Genomic DNA, 21,679 nt, shown 5'->3' with positions numbered 1-21,679 from the left:
GTAGGCAAACATGATTTTTAATTTTGTAATTTTTATGGTGGACAGTGATCATTCGCTCCAACAGCCATCTGAAGCCAATAGTCCTGATTATTAAAAATCACAAAGTTATATAAATGTTCTCCTCCTTTCCAAAAACCATGTTCATTTTTTCCCCAAGAAACAGGGCTGTCTGCAAAGCCTTGAACGGACAATGTAACCCATGGAGCTAACTTCAGTTCATCAAAGTAGTGACTGAAAAAAAGGTAATTGTTAAACAGGGAGAGTTAGGAATGTCTGATTTTTAAAAAATTTATTCAGGATAAGTAGTATTTCTGATACTCTAATAAAGCTTAGATCTTAGCTTTAATTTATGAAAATCAAGAAGTGTGTGATCAATTCCTGATGTCACACTGTGAATTCCATAAGGGTTAACTAATATACAACACACAAAACAAACCTCAGCTGTTCCCACCCTCATTCTGGGAGGTCTTTAAGAGGAAAAGAACCCAAAACAAAAAACCCCACAGGCGTTTAAGGATAGTTTCCCTCCTATTAAGAGTACTGTTCTCAGAGTCTCAGTTAAACTGAAACGTTGAAGGATAATTCACCAGAGTTTTCATATCCAGCCTTCCGGTTGAAGAAGATCAAAGTACTAAACCAATAAATGTGAAAAGGGAAACCTTCAAGACTTAAATCTGACATTTTAAAAGGGAAGATTCAGAAGATATGCTTACTAAATAGGATTATACTCAATGTACAGTCTTTGCAATAGGGGATTTGAGTTTCCTTTCAATGTACATTTTATTTATATACTACCTCCCAAAATGAAAAATCTACACTATTTTACATACTGTTCTATACAGCAACAATGAGCGATATAAAAGGCAAAGAGTTCTCACCAGAGATGTTCCAATAGGAGACAGATCTTCTCTGGAAGTATGAAGCCAGTGATTGTACACAAATAAGCTTTTGCCACCACCGTGCTTGGCTGAGGACAGCAATAGGTTGATATGAAATTATTAGGCTCATTATTTCTGTCACCAAAAAAAAAAGAGAGAGATAACACATTGATATCCATCACATGATCCCTTCCAAAGTCTTAAACTCGTATTAAAAACAAGCAGCAGGCCAGAGCCCTAGAAGACACAGGGAGTCCAGATACCCACAGGCTGACATTACTGAAGACGGCGCCAAGCCAGTCGAAGAGCTCCAGAGCCTGGCAGGACACCTCCGGCGCTCCCTCGAGCTCACTGCTCTGCAGCACCGGGCACTGGAGATCTCTCACTGCACTCAGTGCTACTTTTGGCTGATGCTCCTGAATTTGGTACTTGGAAAAATATGACATCATTGTTGATTCTTCCGAACCTTAAAAACACACCATACAAAGCCATTTGAATCCATTTGACCATCGTAAGCAAGTTTAGTGAATCCCGGAACCCATCCATTCCCATTTGAGTGGCAAGATTAAGTAAGATGGAAGCTGTGCAGCGCTGCATTCAAATTAAAATCATTTAAAGCTGCTTTCAGCTCCTTTTGCCCAAGTTCTGTAAATGTTCATCTTTTTTCACACTTTTCCTGGAAAAGCAGAATAGTTTCTGATCAGACCCAAACTAGTTTCACTGTGTGTGCTAATAAAAAATTTCAACTTCACACTTAAAACCAAAAGCATTCCTGATGTATGAATAACATTTGTGAACTCCAGAGAGAAGCAGCTTATCTGCACAATCTCTATTAAAGAAAAATAAGAGAAACTGAATGGTGATGAAACCTCATCCAAACTTGACTCTGAAAACCCAGTAAAATCCAGTGTATCTTTTCAGGGATGTTTGTGTAGCCAATGGCCTTGGAAGATAGAGATGGTACTCCCTCCACAGCAAAGGGCAGGCTTGTTTACTGTCCAGTATAATAGAAATAATGTCACCCTCCCTCTCTCCAGGCAGAGATCAGCAGGCTTACTGCCCCTTACAAAGGACTGGAGTTCTTAAACTCCAGGTTCCTCTCCTGTAATGCAACCTACTGCATGTGCCAGCATCGCTTGGTGTCACTCTGGCAAATGGGACTTGGTGAACTGGTGCAAACGGTGATATTCGGTGTGATGGTTAATTTTAGGTGTCAACCTGACTGGATGAAGGGTTATCTAGATGGCTGGTAAAGCATTATTTCTAGGTGTGTCTGTGAGGGTGTTTCTGGGGGAGACTGGCATGTGAGTGGGAAGACTGAGTGGGAAGATCTGCCCTCACTGTGGGCGCACCATCTACCCGGCTGGGGCATCAGACAGAACAAAAAGGCAGAAGAAAAGTGAATGCGCTGTCCCTTGCAGCTGGGACTCCCTTCTTCCCCTGCCCTGGGATAGCAGAACTTTAGGTTCTCTAGCCTTTGGACTCTGGGGCTTGCACCAGCAGATTCACAGGTTGTCAGGCTTCCGCCTTGGACTGAGAATTACACCATCTTCTTTCCTGATTCTCAGGCCTTCATATTTGGACTGAGCCATGCTACCAGCATCCCTGGGTCTCCCACTTGCAGACAGCCTGTCATGGAACTCCTCAGCCTCCACAGTTGTGTGATCAATTCCCCTAATATCCATCCATCCATCCATCCATCCATCCACCCACCCACCCACCCACCCACCCACCCATCCATCCATCCATCATCCATCCATCCATCCATCCATCATCCATCCATCCATCCATCCATCCATCCATCCAATTGGTCCCTTCTCTCTGGAGAACCCTGACTGATATATTCTGGCTACGGCTATTCCTCTGAGGATTAAGTCCTGTGTCTCTGACCCAGGGCTCGTGTGTCTTCTGCCAGCATCCCTGAGAACGTGGCAGGCTATCTTGTTAGCCTGCAAGTATGAGGAAATCTCAGACCTTTCACAGTTCCTGACAAATCCTTAAAGCAGGAGCTTTAGGAACAGGGAGCTATTCGGAGCCCAATGTCTGGATGATCCGCATAGAAGACTTTACGCAACGGAAACTTCAATAAGCCTTTCTGCTCTCTTTTCTATACCATAGAAGAGGCACCGAAGGCCAGACCTAGGGCTCACGGGAGCAACTTGGAGCACCCAGTGACCAGACACCTCCCACGAGGAGCAGACAGATGGGTCTATTTCTAAAACAGACCACCATGCTTCCTATCCTCCAAAAGAGAGTACTACACCCTAATTCCTGATGACTTGATCCATTATGATCTTGGCCAAAGATACACTTCTGAAAGCAGCAACATACATGGCCGTTTTTGGCAGATGACACTGTGTGGTGAATAGCAAACTTCGAACTAAATTTAGTGTCCTAATCAATTAAAAGTTATTACAAATTAATCTGACATTTAATGGTAGGTCTGAGTTAGTGCCCTGTGATAATAAATAAGCAGATTGTGTATATAACTATAAAAACATTATAGTCAAGACTGTTCAAGGTAAGCTGGAGAGAGGAAAGGGGAGAAATAGATAAAATTTAGCTGCTCTAAAGCCACTCTCAAGATCTCTGGATTTATGTATAACCCAAAAAGACTCAGGCAGAAAGGCCTGCATGCCTAGACAATCCTGAACAATGGTTTGCAGAGATGTCAGAAGGGCTAATTTCCTTAATACTATTTTTATATATATATACAATATTCCTTGACTATAAGAGTGAATCACCATTCAATCCTCCATTACTCCTCTTTAATTAACAATTAATTTCAAAATCACTGTATGATTACATAATTGTTTCTTCATACCTGTATTATGCCAAGCCAAAAGAAAATCAAATTTCAATGGTTTCTTTTCTTTGAAGGACCAAGATACTCTTTCATACTTCTTAGAATCCAAGTTTAAGGATAATTCCATCAAATCAATTGAAACAACTTTAAAAATGAAAAAAAGAATATATATTTCATTCATATACATACAGCTTATACTATGGAAAAAGTGTTGTATTTTTAAAAACCAGAATTTTGGGAAATTTTATGGATAGTAAAATTATTTTATTCTTCTTCCACTCCCTTTGGTTTGCCAAATAAAAAAGATCCCTTTGGTGGGCACTTCTAACCTTGAGAGCTAACAGAAACAGACATTTTAAATTTATATATTTCCTAGGTCAAAGACCAAGGGCAGAGGACCTTGAGAGGTCAGGTTTCATCTACTAATGGATGTGGCAGCCTTAGCTATTGATGTTTGAGCCAGACACTGTCAGCAAAAGATCTCTTCACTCCTGGGTGAATTTCTACTAGTAATCATAAAGACCTGGGGAAGCCAAAGGAAATTCTTCATTATAATAAGCAGACTCCTATCTTGGGTTCAGTACTTCGAATTTTTTTTTTTTTTTGAGATGGAGTCTCACTCTGTCACCAGGCTGAAGTGCACTGATTGTGATCTTGGCTCACTGCAACCTCCTCCTCCTGGGTTCAAGCGATTCTCCTGCCTCAGCCTCCCGAGTAGCTGGGAGTACAGGCGCCTGCCACGACGCCCGGCTAATTTTTGTATTTTTAGCAGAGACAGGGTTTCTCCATGTTGGCCAGGATGGTCTCAATCTCTTGCCCTCATGATCCGCCTGCCTAGGCTTCCCAAATTACTTTGAATGTTTAACCCAAAACATATATATTTAATTGACCAGTCCAAGTCTACGATCTTTATCAAACGCATCTACAGCTGAAAAGAAATGAACTTAAAAGCATCATCCTATCCTCTATGAAGCTTAAGTCAGAAGTTTGGTAGATTTTTTTAAAAAGCCACATTTTTCTGAACAAAGAGATTAGAGGCAATTCAAACATTTAAATTTAAATTACCACAAGAAGATTACAGACTTCTTAGAAACAGATGGAGCACACATGATACTTACTAAATTTCATAATTTTTCTACCAGAAAACTGAGATGGATGACCCTGAAGTCCAGTTTCTTCATAAGTGTCTTTATCCAGTGACAAAATTAATTTCCCTACAAATCAAATAATAACTTGCGTAAGAGATACCAAAAATAGAACTTATGCTGTCTGATTAAAAGAAAGCAAAGCAAATTGAGCAGTTAGATATTGATGTACCAAACTGCATACAAGGATCTTATTTATATGACAAGAATATTTATATGTATACATGTCTTATAACACAGATATTATTTATACATTATACATCCAAGGATATTATTCATAATAATGAAATTAGAAATAATCTGAATTTCTACTAAAGATGAAATAAATAAGTCATGGTATACTCATTCTTTTGAATATCTTCTTCTTTTTTTTTTAGACAGAGTCTCACTCTGTCACCCAGGCTGGAGTGCAGTGGCACGATCTTGGCTCACTGCACCCTCCGCCTCCTGGGTTCAAGTGATTATCCTGCCTCAGCCTCCCAAGCTGGGACTACAGGCATGCGCCACTACGCTGGCTAATTTTTGTATTTTTAGTAGAGGCAGGGTTTCACCATGTTGGCCAAGCAGGTCTTGAACTCCTGACCTCAGGTGATCCATCTGCTTTGGCATCCCAAAGTGCAGGGATTATAGGCGTGAGCCACCGTGCCTGGCTTTTTTTTTTTTTTTTTTTACAGTAGGCATTTTTTTTTTTAACAATTAAAGAAAGATGAAAAAATAAGCGTTACCATTTGGTAGCAGGGCAACTGTATTATCTTCATCAATATTTGTATTGCATGTTAGTGCATAGCAAGAACCTGTAAGAGAAAGTCCAGAGGAAAAATTTAAAAGAATAAATTACACCTGCAAGATGTTAGTGGATTATTTTCACAAGATAACCTGTCTTCCAGGTAATTAAAGGTCAGTTTCTACCACTGCTCCAGTTCATTCAATAAACCAAACATCTGCCAAAGGTAAGCTGGAGCATGCAGAAGACCAAGCTCCAGCTAGTTCACTCCCCGACCAAGGGCCTATTTGTGCAAGTGTACTATCATCAAGCAAAAAATTGACTCAGAATGGAATGTGACCTTTGGGGATGCATGGAGAGGGGTACAAAGTAGAATTGTAGATAAACATACACATCTTAGAGGCAGAGTTCCGGGTTAAGATTCAAAAGCTACTCAACCTCTCCAAGCCTCAGTTTCCTCACCTGTTAAATGAGGATCATAGGCCTGCTTCATAACATTGTTGCAAGGGTTAAATTTGGTAAGATATTGAACAGTGCCTGCTACAGCTAGTGTCCATGTAATTGACAGAGTGGTGTCAGACCTCAAAATAGATGAAAGGAATAATGGTGATGAGACCTGACAAGACGCCCAGCTCGTAAGTAGCCCCAGCAGTGTCAGAATGAGAGGAGCTACTGGTAACTAGAATTCTTCGTATCTTCACTGGAGAGGACACATGTGGGGGCTAGCACAAGATAAGCATGTGGCCACTGTACAGGTGACTCACGTATGTGGGTGGAATCCCTAAATACCCTTTGAAATAGTTTCAAACAAACGGCTCCCAGGAAACAACTGAAACAAACCAGTCCAACCCAGCAGATGTGGGTGGAAATGGGGTGCGCAGAGAGGGGTTATGGCTACAAAATCTAAGCAGAGGACACTGGACCCCAACGAGCACTCTGCTCTGTGAACAGTAGCTGTGGCTGCATCTGGAGACCAACCCTCTGAGGCAGCTGCTGTGGGGCTGCTCACAGCACAGGGTCTTCGCAGCCACTTCCTCGAAAGCAGTGCATCTGAACACAGACTGCAAGTCTGTCCTCTCCATCAATCCTCATTTTAAGGGGACGGATACCCTCATGTTACAACGTCCCCATCCAACACTTGTGGGCAATTGCAATCAGAAACCACCACCTAAAGAGGGCACAAGAAAGAACAGGATGAGAACAGGGGGCGGGGGGTAGTGCATGTGTGCACCTGACCACACAGACTATCCCACAGGCCCTGTTCAAAACAAAATAACAGCCCCAGCATTGTGATGTGGTCTACCTACACTTCCTCATCTTGCCTTGTTTAAAGCCATTTCAGGTTTTTCTTACCTTTCTTTATAAAGGTACTGATGAATTCGGGTGTAATTAATTCATGAAGAGGTAAATTCTTCACAAAGTAATAGGGTCCAGTTTGCATGACCAGATTTTTCAGTTCTTCCGATAGTATCCCACATTCAGGAATGAGAAATGAAACCTATTGGAATGTGTAATACAAACAAGGTCTTACTTCCATGAAGATGAACACCCAGGTTTTTAGGAATGAAATAAGATCATGAAAGTTGTTATTTCTCCACGAGTTTCACCGGAATATAAAAACACAGGCAACAAAACTCTCACGTTAACTTACCTATCTCAGGCAAAGAGAAATCTGACTACTCAAGTTTTTCATTTCTGCATTCAAACGTACAGCACAGGAAGGGGACTGAATAGAATACTTTTAATGGAAAACTCTTGCTTGCATTTTATCTTTTGCAAATTAGCAATACTGTATATTTTATGTCCTATTCCTTTCACCATTTTCAAGGAAATACAGTATAATTGAATATCCCTTGATTTGTTTACCCTGGTGTTATCCTGGAAGGAAATGAACTGTCTGCCGGGGCATAAGGAATTAATTTATGGATATCCAATTACTAAGAAGCTGTGTGCAAGCAATGGCGCTCCTGTATGTTTCCAATTTCGAGAGAGAAAAGTGCAACAGGCGAGTTAAGGTATACATCCCTGGCTGCTGTGATGAGCTTTCCATCCATAATAGGTGTTAAAAACAGGACAGGCTTCAAATGTTGCCACACTGTAAAAGTCATCACTGTCCCAAGGCTCAAACACTAGCCTGTCCTGACTGATCAGGTCACCACTTAAATCTCTGAGACACTGCTCAGTCAAACCTGAGTTATTAAGCTGAACCATTTAAAGTGTAAAATGTTTAATCCCCCATTATAAGGTTGGTTTCTTGAAGTTTCTAGATATCACATTAGTTCCCACAACCAATTTAGAAAATCAGGTAGCTTCCTGGGCCGAGCCTAGGCAGAATGCTGCGGAGAAATCCACAGGTACGCAGGTGGTGCAGGTGGGAGAGAGATCCAAGCTGGGGAGAGAGGCGGTGGTGGGGACGAGGCGGGAGACCCGCCCTGATTTCGGGAAAAAGAGAGGTGCACGTGGCTGCCCGGCAGCTACACATCGCAGCCGTCACACCGTCGTAACTCTCCGGTCCCGGCCCTAAACCTCGAATCCCTCCCTGGACCCCCTCCCAGTTAGGCGGGTTGACCCGAGTGAGCAGCCAGAACGCCCTGGACACAGCTCCCTCCACACTGGGTGCCGCCCCCACGCCCTACCTATCCTGGGAGTTGTAGTCCTGCAGCCCTGCAGACCACTGGCCTACAGTAGTTAAGAGACTACAACTTCCAGCAAGCCAGGCGAGGGCCCCCGCCCCTCCGCGCACCGCCGGCGGCCCCGCCCCGCGAAGCCTAGCACTCTCCCTAAACCTCTCTCGCACGCAGCGATTGAGCACGGCCCGAAAAGCCGAGGACAACCGGACTCACCCTGTAGTTATAGTAGTGCGTCTGCACAAGATGCCGGTGGCGCGACTTGTGGTTGCCGAAGTTGGATTTCTCGCAAACCAGTAAGTGCCGCGGCGCCTCCCGAAGCCGGCGCAGCGTGGCCATGCGCTCCTGGGTTCCTGGTCCTCCCGGCCTTCGCTGGCAGGGCAGGCCCCGCCCCTTCCCCGCCCCGCCCCGCCCCTTCCCTCCGGCCGCGTACCCGCCGCTGTGCGCCCCTGGTGGCGGTGGAGTAGGGCTGGAGGCGCCGGGCGGCTGAGACGTTCTTACACCCCACGCAGCAGGCAGCTCCCTGGTGGATGTCTGAAAATGTAAATTCACTGCCTCAAGTGGAAATATCCAGTCGCTGGGAACCTGGCTCTTGCCTTTTCAACGCCACCTTTCCTCCGTCCTCGCCATCCCTCGGAATTGCCCTAAACCCTCTATGGGCCCCGCCTCGGAGCGCCCCTGGGACCCCGGCCTGGCGCCGGCACATACCTCGGTCAGGTCCTTCAGAGGGACCGCTTCCTGCCACCCATATGAAAGGAAAACATCGCATGGAAAGGCCCAGTTCCTTTAGTGTGTGGTCAAGAAATGTAGCCGCACAGTTAAGTAACCCCCTAAGGTGCTTTGGGGGTCCACACCCAGCTGCTTTTCTGACTTCTCACGCTGTTTGCTTCACAGGACTCTGTTACCCACTGGGGACCTCTTGGCCATTATTAACACAGGCCAACAGGACTAAAGGTTTGCCTCCGCCCTTCCCAAAACATCAGGGAGGTTTGTGCGGGACGGTAAAGCACAATTTTTGCCTTACAATAGGACTCCTTTGAAACTACTATTGATTTCCCTTTTCAGTAGCCTTCAGAACCGCTTTTAACGATGTGGTGTTTCTGGGGGTTATAGTGATAATTCTCCTAAGTCATTTTTCCATTTAGTTTTTCTGTCACGGGCTTGGTGCGGTTAAGAGACTGCGGCTCCCAGCATGCGGTACGTTACTGATTCAGGGCAAAATCAAGTATGTTACTACATGCTTCTCAAACTAGAGAAGGCAGTCCACCCACTTTGGCCTCCCAGAGTGCTGGGATTACAGGTGTGAGTCACCACACTGGGTTGCAGTTAGTATTTGCGATGTTAGAAACTAAAGTGCTGGTAAACCTTGGAAAGAAAAAGCTTGTGGTCTCTGAGAGCTTCAAATTTAATCTTGGCCTCATTCCCTAATCACATCGGAAGAAGAGAATATGTGAAAAATGGAAGTGATCAAAGGACGATGGGGTCCCAGGAGAGGGAAATCTCATGCCTTCTGATCTATTCACAGCTTTGACCTGCAGACCTTAGATATGGGAGGAATAGACTAAAAACAAACTGTCACTGTTGTTACTGTTTTGGAGATGGGGTCTCACTCTATAGCTCAGGATGGAGTGCAGTCTCAGTTCACTGCGACCTCTGCTTCCCAGGTTCAAGTGATCTTCCCACCTTAGCCTCCTGAGTATCTGGGACTACAGGTGTGTGCCACCACACCCAGCTAATTTTTGTATTTTTTGTAGAGATTGGGTCTCTCTATGTTTCCCAGGCTGGTCTTGAACTCCTGGACTCAAGTGATCATCCACCTCAGCCTCCAAAAGTGCTGGGATTAGAGGCACGAGCCACTGCATCTGGGAAAGCAAATTTCTTATTTTGCAGTTTGGCCTTGGGGCCTGAGTGCCAGGCTATGATTGTCTGTTTCCTCTTTGGAGTGGGGAAATGTGTGAGTTGAAGCACCAGTCACATACACACATATCTATATGCATTTCTGTACAACCCAAGAGATCCAACTTTAATAGGGGGAAAAGGAAATCAGAATGTAGAGGCGGCCTGCTGTTTACCAGTAACTTGTAATCAACATGTCATTGAGTCCCATCTGCAATGGGTGTGTGTATGAGTTAGCTATTGCTGCATAACAAACCATCCCAAAACTTAATTAGCTTATAATTGAGCTGGTTAGCAATTTAGGCTGGGCTCAGCTAGGCCATTCCTCTGGTCTCAGCTCAGCTCCATGTGTGTGGTGTGTGTAGTGTGTGTGTGTTTTGCTCTGCTTCTGGGGGTGAGCTGGCTGTCAACTGGGGTACCTTGGTTCTCCTGCTTATGGTATCCCTTCCTCCAGCAGGCTAACATGGGCTTGTTCTCATGGAGATGAAAGCATTCTGAAAGAAAAAGCAGAAGCATTCAAGATCTTTTGAGCCTAACCCTGAAACTAGCACACTGTCATACTCTCTGCATTCTGCTGGCCAGAGTAAATAAGGCCAGCCCAGATACAAGACTTGGGGAAACAAATTCTGTCTGTTTATGGGAGCAGCTATAAAATCTCATTGCAAAGGTCATAGATAGGGAAGTATGAAGAATTGTTCTTATTTTTTCAATCAGTATCATTATGCCTTTTCTTGCAGATGAGGTTTACCTAATTGTTCCAAATCAAATTCAAAACCTTGAAGTTACTGACTAGGTTGTAACTCAGTAGTATCTACTATACTTGACTCCAAAGCCCAGACACCTCTATAGACCACAGTACTCATACATCTCCCCTATTCCTTCAAGATTCTGGAGAGTGACACTTCTGTAAATGCCCATCTAGGGCTCTTCACTTATACCCATTGGGTATAATTCCCTCCAGAGAAAGCTGAACTGTCTTGGAAGAACTTAAAATAACTTAGGGAAACAGCTGAGGGCTGAGTTTAGAAATCAAGGCTCATATTTTTTATTTCTAATTATAGGGGAAATTTGAAAACACATATAGTGCACTCCATATGTTTGCAAATTCTTTTCGTCCATTTTTAGTATTTGTAGGCTATTTATGATTTTCAAAGCAAGCTAAATCAAACGGTGCCTGAAACAACCTCTTACTCTGAAAAGCAAGCAACATAAAGATAGATCTGCTGAGAAGACATTTCCACCTGCTGCAATTTAGACAAACAGCTGACTGTGTATTGAAGCAGTCCTTTGATTTTCACAGGGCAAAGCTGTTTCCAAGACCCCAAACTGAGGAACTGCCATGGGGCACACATGGAAATCACACACAGCTAATGCATCCCTCACTCTGAACCAGTGGTCCACATCCATGGCTGCACATTAAAATCACCTGGGGAGCTTTTAAAATTCCCAAAACCCAAGTTACAACAGACCTATTAAGTTGGATTCCCTGGAGTGGGACCCAGGCAACGGTGTTGTTTAAAGCTCTCTATGTGGTTATATTGTGTGGTCAAGGCTGAAAAGCCACTGCTTTAAACCAGCATCTTTTGATGAACTAGTTGCAAATAATTTCTCAAATAAATGTAAAATGTTCACTGCTGAATTGTAGGCTTTCAGTCTTTTTTTTTTTTTTTTTGAGACGGAGTCTCACTCTGTCGCCCAGGCTGTAGTGCAGTGGCCGGATCTCAGCTCACTGCAAGCTCCGCCTCCCGGGTTCACGCCATTCTCCTGCCTCAGCCTCCCGAGTAGCTGGGACTACAGGCACCCGCCACCTCGCCCGGCTAGTTTTTTTTTTTTTGTATTTTTTAGTAGAGATGGGGTTTCACCGTGTTAGCCAGGATGGTCTCCATCTCCTGACCTCGTGATCCGCCCGTCTCGGCCTCCCAAAGTGCTGGGATTACAGGCTTGAGCCACCGCGCCCAGCCTCGGCTTTCAGTCTTATCTGTGGTACCTACTTACTGTCTTTTTACAAACCAACCTCTGCTGCTTGTTTTGTTCCTGGTTCAACCCAGTTCCATGGGTATTGAGGGCATTTTATGTGCAGAAGAGTGTGGCAGGTGTCATGGCCTTGGTGAGCATCATTGTTGGGGAAGGACTTTGCTGGGAAAAAAAAATTGTATTATAAAAACTAAAAACCATGCCATTTACCAAACTGAGGCAAAAATACAAATATCTGGGTGGTCACCTGAGAGAACATGAATAGATACCTTGGAATTTTAATATCCGTCTGATGACACCATAAGTGAATGTATTCCACTTTTAAAAAAACTTCTGCTGTTATTCTCAGATATTGAGTTAGGATTTTTGTGTCAGCATGATGCTGGCTGGCCTCATCACTTGGGTTTGGAAGTGTTCTCTTCAATTTTTAAAAAGAGTTTGAAGACGATGGGTGTCCTCCATTAAAGGTTTGGTAGAATTCACCAGTGAAGCCAACAGGTTCAGGGCTGTTTGTTTTTGGTCAGGAGGTTTTTGATTACCCATTCAGTCCCCTTAATTATGGATCTATTCAGATTTTGTGTTTCTTTGCAATTCAATATTTTGTGTCTCTAGGAATTTGCCCATTTTATCTAGGTTGTCCAGTTTGTTGGCATACGGTTGTTCATAGTGCAGTCTTATAACCCTTTTTATTTCTCTAGAATTGATAGTCATGTCCCCACTTTAATTTTGATTTTAGTAACTTGCTTCTTCTGTCCTTTTTTCTTAGTCAAACTAAAGGATTGTCAATTTTGTTAGTCTTCTTGAAGAACTGACTTTTGGGTTTGTTGATTTTCTTGTGTTTTTCTATTCTCCATTATTTATCTCTGCTCTAATCTTTACTATTTCCTCCTTCTGCTAACTTTGGATGTAGTTCTTTTTCTCATTTCTTAAGTTGTAAAGTTAGGGTGTTGATTTGAAATCTTTCTTCCTTTTTAATGTAATATAGCTATAAATGTCCCCCTTAGGATTGCTTTCGAAGTGTCTCAGAAGTTTTAGTATGCTGTTTTCATTTTCACTGGTCTCTAGTACCTTCTAATTTCCCTTGATTTCTTCTTTGACCTGTGGTTGTTTAAGAATGTATTGCTCAATTTTTAAATTTTCCTTCTATTATTGATTTCTAACTTTGTCCTGTTGTGGTCAGGGAAGATACTATGTATGACAGCTATCTTTTTTTTTTTTCTTTCCCCAACACAGGGTCTCACTCTCTGTCACCCAGGCTGTAGTGCAGTGGCCCCATCTCGGCTCATCACAACCTCCACCTCTCGGGTTCAAGCGATTCTCCTGCCTCAGCCTCCCAAGTAGCTGGGATTACAGGTGCATGCCACCACACCCAGCTAATTTTTGTATTTTCAGTAGAGACGGGATTTCACCATGTTTGCCAGGACGGTCTCGAACTCCTGACCTCATGATCTGCCTGCGTTGGCCTCCCAAAGTGCTGGGATTATAGGTGTGAGCCACTGCCCCTGGCCTGATATCTGTCTTTTTAAGTCTATTGAGACTTAATCTGTGGTCCAACATATGCTCTATCCTGAAGTATGTTCCATGAGCACTTGAGAAAACTGTTCATTTTGTTGTTGTTGGGCAGAGTTTTCTGTATGTTTGTTAGGTCTGGTTGGTTTACGGTGTTTCATGTCTTCTATTTCCTTACTTATTTCTGCCTGATTATTCTGTCTGTTATTGGGTGGGATAGTGAAGTCTGCAATTGTAAAACTGCTTCTCCCTTCAGTCTGTCAATTTTTATTTCCTATATTTTGGTGGTATATAATCAGGTATGTAAATGTTTATAATTGTTATTTCTTCTTCCTATATTGAAACTTTTGTTAGATAATATGCTTCTTTTTTTAATTTTTAAAATTTAAAGTCTATTTTGTCTGATATAGTATAGCTTTTCATGATTTCTTTTTTTTTTTTTTTCCTATTTGCATGGAATACCATTTTCTATCTTTTCACTTTCAACCTATTTGGTTGGAGGGACTTCTGTCGTTTTGCTATTTGTTTTCTATTATGTTGGTGCAAAAGTAATTGCAGTTTTGCCATTACTTTTATTTTTATTTTATTTATTTTATTTTATTTTTTTGAGATGGAGTCTCCCTCTGCGATCTCAGCTCACTGCAACCTCCCCTCCTGGGTTTAAGTGATCTCCTGCCTCAGCCTCCTGACTAGCTAGGATTACAGGTGCCTGCCATCAACCCCGGCTAGTATTTGTTTGTTTGTTTGTTTGTTTGGATTTTTGGTTTTTTTTTTTTTTTTTTTTTAGATGGAGTCTCGCTTTGTCACCAGGCTGGAGTGCAGTGGCACAATCTTGGCTTACTGCAACCTCCGCCTCCTGGGTTTTTTTTTTTTTTTTTTAGATGGAGTCTCGCTGTGTCACCAGGCTGGAGTGCACTGGCACAATCTTGGCTTACTGCAACCTCCGCCTCCTGGGTTCAAGGGATTCTCCTGCCTCAGCCTCCCAAGTAGCTGGGACTACAGGTGTGCGCCACTACGCCCAGCTAATTTTTGTATTTTCAGTAGAGACGGGGTTTCACCATGTTGGCAAGGATGGTCTCTATCTCTTGACCCAGTGATCCACCTGCCACGGCCTCCCAAAGCTTTAGGATTACAGGCGTGAGCCACTGTGTCCAGCAGCCAGGCTAGTTTTTGTATTTTTAGTAGAGATGGGGTTTTCCCATGGTGGCCAGCCTGGTCTTGAACCTCTGACCTCAGGTGATCCACCCTCCTCAACCTCCCAAAGTGCTGGGACTGCAGGCGTGAGCACTGTGCCCAGCCTTTTGCTATTACTTTTAATATATGCCTGAGAGCATTGTGTCCCACATTTCCCGCATTCCTGTCTTCTTTTGTATTTAGCTGACTTTTTTTGTGGTGAAAATTTTAATTTCCTTCTCTTTTTTGTTGGTATATATAGTTATCTTTTTTGCAGGGTGGAGGGGTGGTTACCACCGAGGGGATCACATTTAACATCTGAGTCTGTTCATTTAATTATTGCGTAGTATTTAATGATAGGAACATACTGCAAATTGTCCATTCTAGTCTTGATGGTCATCTTGTTTTTTTATTAATAAACTTTATTTTTTTAGGGCAATTTTAGGTTTACAGAAATATTGAGTAGAAAGTACACAGAATTCCCATGTAACCCTACCCCATACCAGTTTTATATTTTAGCCGTTCTAACTAGGTGTGTAGTGGTATCTCATCGTTTTAATTTGCAGTTCCCTAATGCCATATGATGTTGGGCACTTTTTAATATGGTTATCTGTCATCTGTATATTTTCTTTGGTGCTGTGTCATTTGCAAATATTTTTCTCCCACTCTGTGGTGTGTCTGTTCATTCTCTTAATGGTGTCTTTCACAAAGGAGAAATTTTAATGCAGTCAAGCTTATCAATTTCTTTCTTTCTGGTGTTGTACTAAGAAGTCATTGCCAAACATAAGGTCATATATATTATTTCCTATGTTACATTTTAGGAGTTTTATAGTTTTGCATTTTTTATTTAGGTCTGAGATCCATTTTGAATTAATTTTTCTGAAAGATGTCTGTCTAGATTCGTTTTTTCCTTTTCTGTGTTTTGTTGTTGTTGGTTTTATTGTTGTTGTTGTTTTTAGGCATGGGGATGTTTGGTTGGGCCAGCACCATTTGTTGGAAAAACTATCCTTTCTCCATTGAATTGCCTTTGTTTCTTTGTCAAAGATCAGTTGACCCTATTCGCGTAGGCCTATTTCAGAGCTTTCTATTCTGTTCCATTGATCTGTTTTTCTGTTCTTTCACCAAATTGCCTTGCTATTTGGGGTCTTTTGTGGTGCCATTTGAATTTTAGAATTGTTTTGTCTATCTCTGTGAAGAATGCCATTGGGATTTTGAATAGGGATTGTACTAAATCTTTGCAATGTTGTATGGACATTTTAACAATATTGATTCTCTCTATCAATGAGCATGGGATAGCTTTCCATTTATTTGTGTCTTCTTCAGTTTCTTTCATCAATGTTTTATAATTTTCAGTGTATTGATCTTTCACCTCCATGTTAAATTTATTCCTAGGTATTTTTTATGCTATCGTAAATGGGATTGTTTTCTTGATTTATTTTTCAGCTAGGTCACTCTCTAGGTTTTGTATGTTAGTTTTGTATCCTGCAACTTTACTGAATTCATTTATTAGTTTTAACAGGTTTTTTCGAAGGAGTCTTTGGGGTTTTCCACATATATGATCATGTCATTTGCAAATAGATAATTTTACTTCAATGTGATTTGGATGTATTTTATTTCTTTTTCTTATATGATTACTCTTGATAGTATTTCTAGTACTCTATTGAATAGAAGTGAGTAGAGTGAGTATCCTTGCCTTGTACCAGATCGTAAATGAAAAACTTTCAGTTTCTCCCCATTGATTGTGATGTTAGCAGTTGGTTTTTAAATAAATGGCTTATGTTGAACTTTCCCTCTTTACCTAAACTGCTGAGAGTTTTTATTGAGAATGGTTGTTGAACTTTGTCAAATGCTTTTTCTGTGTTGATTGAGATAATCACATAGTTTTTGCCTTTCGGTATGTTCATGTGGTGCATCACATTGATTTGCGTGTGCAAACCAGTTTTGAATGCCAGGGGTGAATCACACTTGGTCATAGTATATGATCTTTCTGATGTGTCGTTGAACTTGGTTGGCTAATATTTTATTGAGGATTTTTGTATCAAAGCCCATCAGAGACGTTGACTTATAGTCTCCTTTCCTTGTGGTGTCTTTGTCTGGCTTAGGTATCAAAGTGATGCTGGCTTTGTAAAATGTTTTAGGACGTATTCCCTCTAGCTTTATTTTTTTGAAAAATTTAAGAAGTTTTTTGTTTATTTTTGTTTTTGTTTTGTTTTGTTTTGTTTTGAGATGGAATCTCACTCTGTCACCCAGACTGGAGTGCAGTGGCAAGATCTTGGCTCACTGCAACCTCAGCCTCCTGGGATCAAGTGATTCTCTTGCCTCAGCCTCTCGAGTAGCTGGGATTACAGGTGTGCACCACCACACCCGGCTAATTTTTGTATTTTTAGTAGAGACGAGGATTCACCATGTTGGCCAGATTGGTCTCGAACTCCTGACCTCAAATGATCCACCCACCTTGGCTTCTCAAAGTGTTGGGATTACAGGTGTGAGCCACTGTGCCCGGCCAAGAAGTATTGTCATTAATTCTTTTTTGAAGGTTTGGTAGAATTCAGCTGTGAAGCTATCTGGTCCCAGGCTTTTCTTTTTTGGGAGACCTTAAATTATTACCTCATTCTTGTTTGGTATTTTCTTTTCAGGCTTTCTATTTCTTCTGATTCAACCTTGGTAAGTTGTCTTTTTCTAGGAATTTATTAGTTTCCTCTAGATTATCAAATTTACTGGCATATAATTGTTCACAGCAATCCTTTATGATGCTTTTTATTTCTTTTCTTTTCTTTCTTTTTTATTTTTATTTTTGAGACAGGGTCTTGCTCTGTCACCCAGGCTAAAGTGCAGTGGCGTGATGACAGCTCACTGCAGCCTTGACCTCCCAGCTTAAGTGATCCTGCTGCCTCAGCCTCCTGAGTACCTGGGACTACAGGCATGTGCCACCACACCTAGCTTATTTTTGTATTTATTGTAGTGATAGGGTTTCACCATGTGACCTAGGCTGGGTCTTGACACCTGAGCTCAAGTAATCTGCCTGCCTCGGCCTCCCAAAGTGCTGGGATTACAGGCGGGAGCCACTGTGCCTGGTGATCCTTCTTACTCCTCAGACATCTATTGTAATGTCTCCATTTTCATATTTGATTTTACATATTTGAGTCTTCTCTCTTTTTTCCCTCAGTGTAGCTAAAGGTTTGTTGATTTTATTTATTTATTTATTTTTAAAAAACAACTGTTTTATTGACTTTTTTCCATGATTTTTCTGTAGTCTATTTGATTTATTTTTGTTCTGATCTTATTTCCTTTCTTCTGCTAACTTTGGGATTAGTTCTTTTTCTAGTTCCTTGACACATAATGTTACACTGTTTGGGATCTTTCTTCTTTTTTAATGTAAGCACTTATTGTTATAAACTTCCTTCTTAAAACTGCTTTTGCTGAATCCTGTAGGTTTTGGTATGTTGTGTTTCTATCATTGTGTCAAGATTTTTTTAAAAATTGAGACAGAGTCTCACTCTGTTGCTTAGGCTGGAGTGCAGTGGTGCGATCTTGGCTCACTGCAAACTCTGCCTCCCAGGTTCAAGCGATTCTCCTGCTCAGTCTCCTGAGTAGTTGGGATTACAGGCATGCGCCAGGATGCCCAGCTAATTTTTGTATTTTTAGTAGAGACGAGGTTTCGCCATATTGGACAGGCTGGTCTCAAACTCCTGACCTCAAGTGTTCCTCCTGCCTCAACCTCCCAAAGTGGTGGGATTACAAGCATGAGCCATAGCACCTGGCCTGTGTCAAGATATTTTTACATTTCCATTTTGATTTCTTTTTTGACACTTTGATTGTTCAGGAGCATGTTGTTTAATTTCTACATATTTATGACTTTTCCAAAATTCCTCTTGTTTTAATTTTTAGTTTTATACCATTGTGGTCAGACACAATACTTGATATCATTTTTATCTTCTTAAATTTGTTAAGACTTGTTTGTGGCCTAATGTATGGTCTATCCTGGAGATATTTCTTATGCACTAATAGAAGAATGTATATTCTGCTGCAGTTGGATAAAAAATTATATATATATAATGTTAGGTCCATTTTGTATAAAGTGTAGTTCAATTTCAGTATTTCTGAGAGGTGAGGCCAACTGGACTTCCTGGGTTGAGTAGGGACTTGGGGAATTTTCCTGTCTTACAAGAGGATTGTAAACCACACCAATCAGCGTTCTGTATAACACACCAATCAGCACTCTATAAAACGCACCAATCAGCAGGATTCTAAAAGTAGCCAATCATGGGGAAGATTGAAAAAAGGGCACTCTGATAGGACAGAAGTGGAACACGGAAGAGGACAATAAGGAAATAAGAGCTGGCCACTTCAGCAGCAGCGGCAACCCGCTTGGGTACCCTTCCACACTGTGGAAGCTGTGTCTTTTCGCTCTTCACGATAAACCTTGCTACTGCTCATTCTTTGGGTCCGTTCCACCTTTAAGAGCTGTAACACTCACTGCGAAGTTCCACGGCTCCATTCTTGAAGTCAGCGAGACCATGAACCCACCAGCAGGAACCAACTCTGGACACATCTTCGGGACTCGTCGAGGATATTGCCACGCGGTGAGTACCACTGGACCCCTTTCACTTGCTTTTCTGTCCTATTTTTCCTTAGAATTCGGGGGCTAAACACCAGGCACCTGTCAGCCAGTTAAAAGTGACTGCCGGACTAAAGACACAGGTGTCAGCCTTTCTGGGAAAGGGCTCTCTAACAACCCCCAAACTTTTCGGAGTTGGGAGCGTTGGTTTGCCTGGAACCAGCTTTCGCTTTTCCTGCACTTCTGGGCTGAGCCAAGGATCAACAGAGAGGAAAGCCATTCAGCTCCAGGGTCCTGACAAAACGTTGGATGACCCTGCAGACTTGAGTGGAGCTCTCAAAGTTATGTCTCTCAAGCCAGACTCTCCCATCTATCCTATCTATCCTGACCCTTGTCTCCTGGGTCCTAATGCCTGTCAGACAAATTACCTCCTGCCTCTCTTCTCTGAGGCTAATCCTGCTTCTAAAAACCACTTCGTGTCCCTGGTGCTCTTCTAGTTTCTCTTATAAGGATGATCTCTAATATAAATTTCCGACTCTGTTCCCTTCTTTAGGCACCTGGGCTCACCGACCAGAAAGAGCCAAATTCTTCAATGGGAAATAGGTGCCCTGGGGAACATAACTTTTGCCCAAAGCCCCGTCGGTGGGGTGGACTATCTGGAATTTTAGGATCCTTCCTCAGACTAGTAGGCCTAATGAAGGCTATTCCCAAAGCTAGGATATGGGGAGCCTCAGAAATTATAGACTCCAAAATTAGGGAGGATGCCCTTCCTATTCATATGAGAAGTGAGGACAAAAGGCATCACTGTCCCAACCCTGGAGATCCCTTCCCTTCCTTCACTCCATTTTGAGGCATATGATCTTTATATGACAAAAGTAAGCTCCCAATACCAACAGGATCAAACAATTAGGACTCTAACAGGTTTTCAAGAATGTGTTGGTAAGGGCCACTAAATCTGACCTTTCTCAGTCCTCTTTGTGGTCTAAGAGGAAAGGCAAGGGTGCAGGTTTTCGAGAATGCGTTAGTAAGGGCCACTAAATCCCACCCTCCTCAGTCCTCTTCGTGGTCTAGCAGGAAAACGAGCGTTTCCGCGGCTGCTTTGGTAAAGCACAACTATTCCGAACAGCAGGGTCAGGGACCCTGGTGGGTTCTTGGGCAGAGGTGGAGTGGTGGGCCCTGATAAACAGACCAAAACCTGGGGCAGTTTTTTTTCTGTTTTAGATGGGAAACACTCAGGCATCAATAAGCTCACCCTTGAAATGCATCCTAAGCCATTGGGAGCAATTTGACCCACAAACCCTGAGAAAGAAACAGCTTATTTTTTTCTGCATTACAGCCTGGCCCCCAATATTCTCTCTCTGATGGGGAAAAATGGCCACCTGAGGGAAGTATAATTACAATAATATCCTGCAGCTTGAACTTTTCTGTAGGAGGGGAGGCAAACGGAGGAAATACCTTATGTCCAACCTTTCTTTTCATTGAAGGATAATCCACAACTATGCAAATCTTGCAATCCACATTCCACAGGAGGACCTCTCAGCTTACCCCCGTATCCTAGCCTCCCTAAAGCTCCCTTTTATAAATTAATCATGAGCCTCCTCTAATCTCCCCCACCCAGAAGGAAACAAGCAGAGAAATCTTCAAGGGACCACAAAACCCCCCAGGCTATCGGTTATGTTCCCTTCAAGCTGTAGGGGGAGGGGAATTTGGCCCAACCCAGGTACATGTCCCCTTCTCCCTCACTGATTTAAAGTGTGCCAAGGTAGACCTGGGGAAGTTTTCAGATGATCCTGATAGGTATATAGGTGTCTTACAGGGTCTAGGGCAAACCTTCGACCTCACTTGGAGAGATGTCATGCTTATTGTTGGATCAAATCCTGGCCTTTAATGAAAAGAATGCGGCTTTAGCTGTAGCCTGAGAGTTTGGAGATACCTGGTATCTTAGTCAAGTAAATGGTAGAATGACAGCCAAAGAAAGGGACAAATTCCCTACCAGTCAGCAGGCTGTCCCCAGTATGGATCCCCACTGGGACCTAGACTCAGATCATGGGGACTGGAGTTGTAAACTTTGCTGACCTGTGTTCTAGAAGGACTAAGGAGAATTAGGAAAAAGCCCGTGAATTATTCAATGATGTCTCCCATACTCAGGGAAAGGAAGAAAATCCTACCACCTTCCTTGAGTAGCTACAGGAGGCATTAAGAAAATATACTCCCCTGTCACCAGACTCCCTCAAGGGTCAGTTGATCCTAAAAGATAAGTTTATTACCCAATCAGCCACAGATATCAGGAGAAAGCTTCAAAAGCTAGCCCTGGGCCCTGAACAAAATTTGGAAGCATTATTAAACCTGGCAACCTTGGTGTTCTATAATAGGGAACAAGAGGAACAGG

The 21,679-nt window shown here is 42.5% G+C and overlaps 1 protein-coding gene and 1 long non-coding RNA gene across 10 annotated transcripts in view; one reads left to right on the top strand and one right to left on the bottom strand.

Annotated features, from left to right (window-relative positions):
• Position 1: 1 nt before the first annotated feature.
• RPP40 (ribonuclease P/MRP subunit p40) lies at positions 2-8,550 on the bottom strand. The gene is made up of 8 exons (XM_001095772.5): positions 8,397-8,550; positions 6,907-7,051; positions 5,555-5,623; positions 4,803-4,898; positions 3,703-3,828; positions 1,146-1,344; positions 879-1,013; positions 2-231 (listed from the first exon to the last, which is right to left on the bottom strand). The coding sequence occupies exons 1-8, from the start codon at positions 8,517-8,519 to the stop codon at positions 33-35; spliced, it is 1,092 nt and encodes a 363-aa protein (XP_001095772.2). The 5' UTR covers positions 8,520-8,550; the 3' UTR covers positions 2-32.
• Positions 8,327-21,679, top strand: part of LOC106997781 (uncharacterized) — a 47,178-nt gene continuing 33,825 nt past the window's right edge. For 8 of the 9 annotated variants that reach the window (XR_013416838.1, XR_013416841.1, XR_003729158.2 and 5 more), the window contains exon 1: positions 8,327-19,315. This is a non-coding gene — a long non-coding RNA (uncharacterized LOC106997781). The remainder of the gene's footprint in view (positions 19,316-21,679) is intronic. The other variant, XR_013416843.1, reaches the window with a different exon arrangement.

The sequence above is a fragment of the Macaca mulatta genome, chromosome 4, assembly GCF_049350105.2.
Source record: "Macaca mulatta isolate MMU2019108-1 chromosome 4, T2T-MMU8v2.0, whole genome shotgun sequence".
NCBI classification, from domain to species: domain Eukaryota; kingdom Metazoa; phylum Chordata; class Mammalia; order Primates; family Cercopithecidae; genus Macaca; species Macaca mulatta.
Note: the sequence above shows the minus strand (reverse complement) of the source record. Positions and strands in the feature narration are given on the sequence as shown.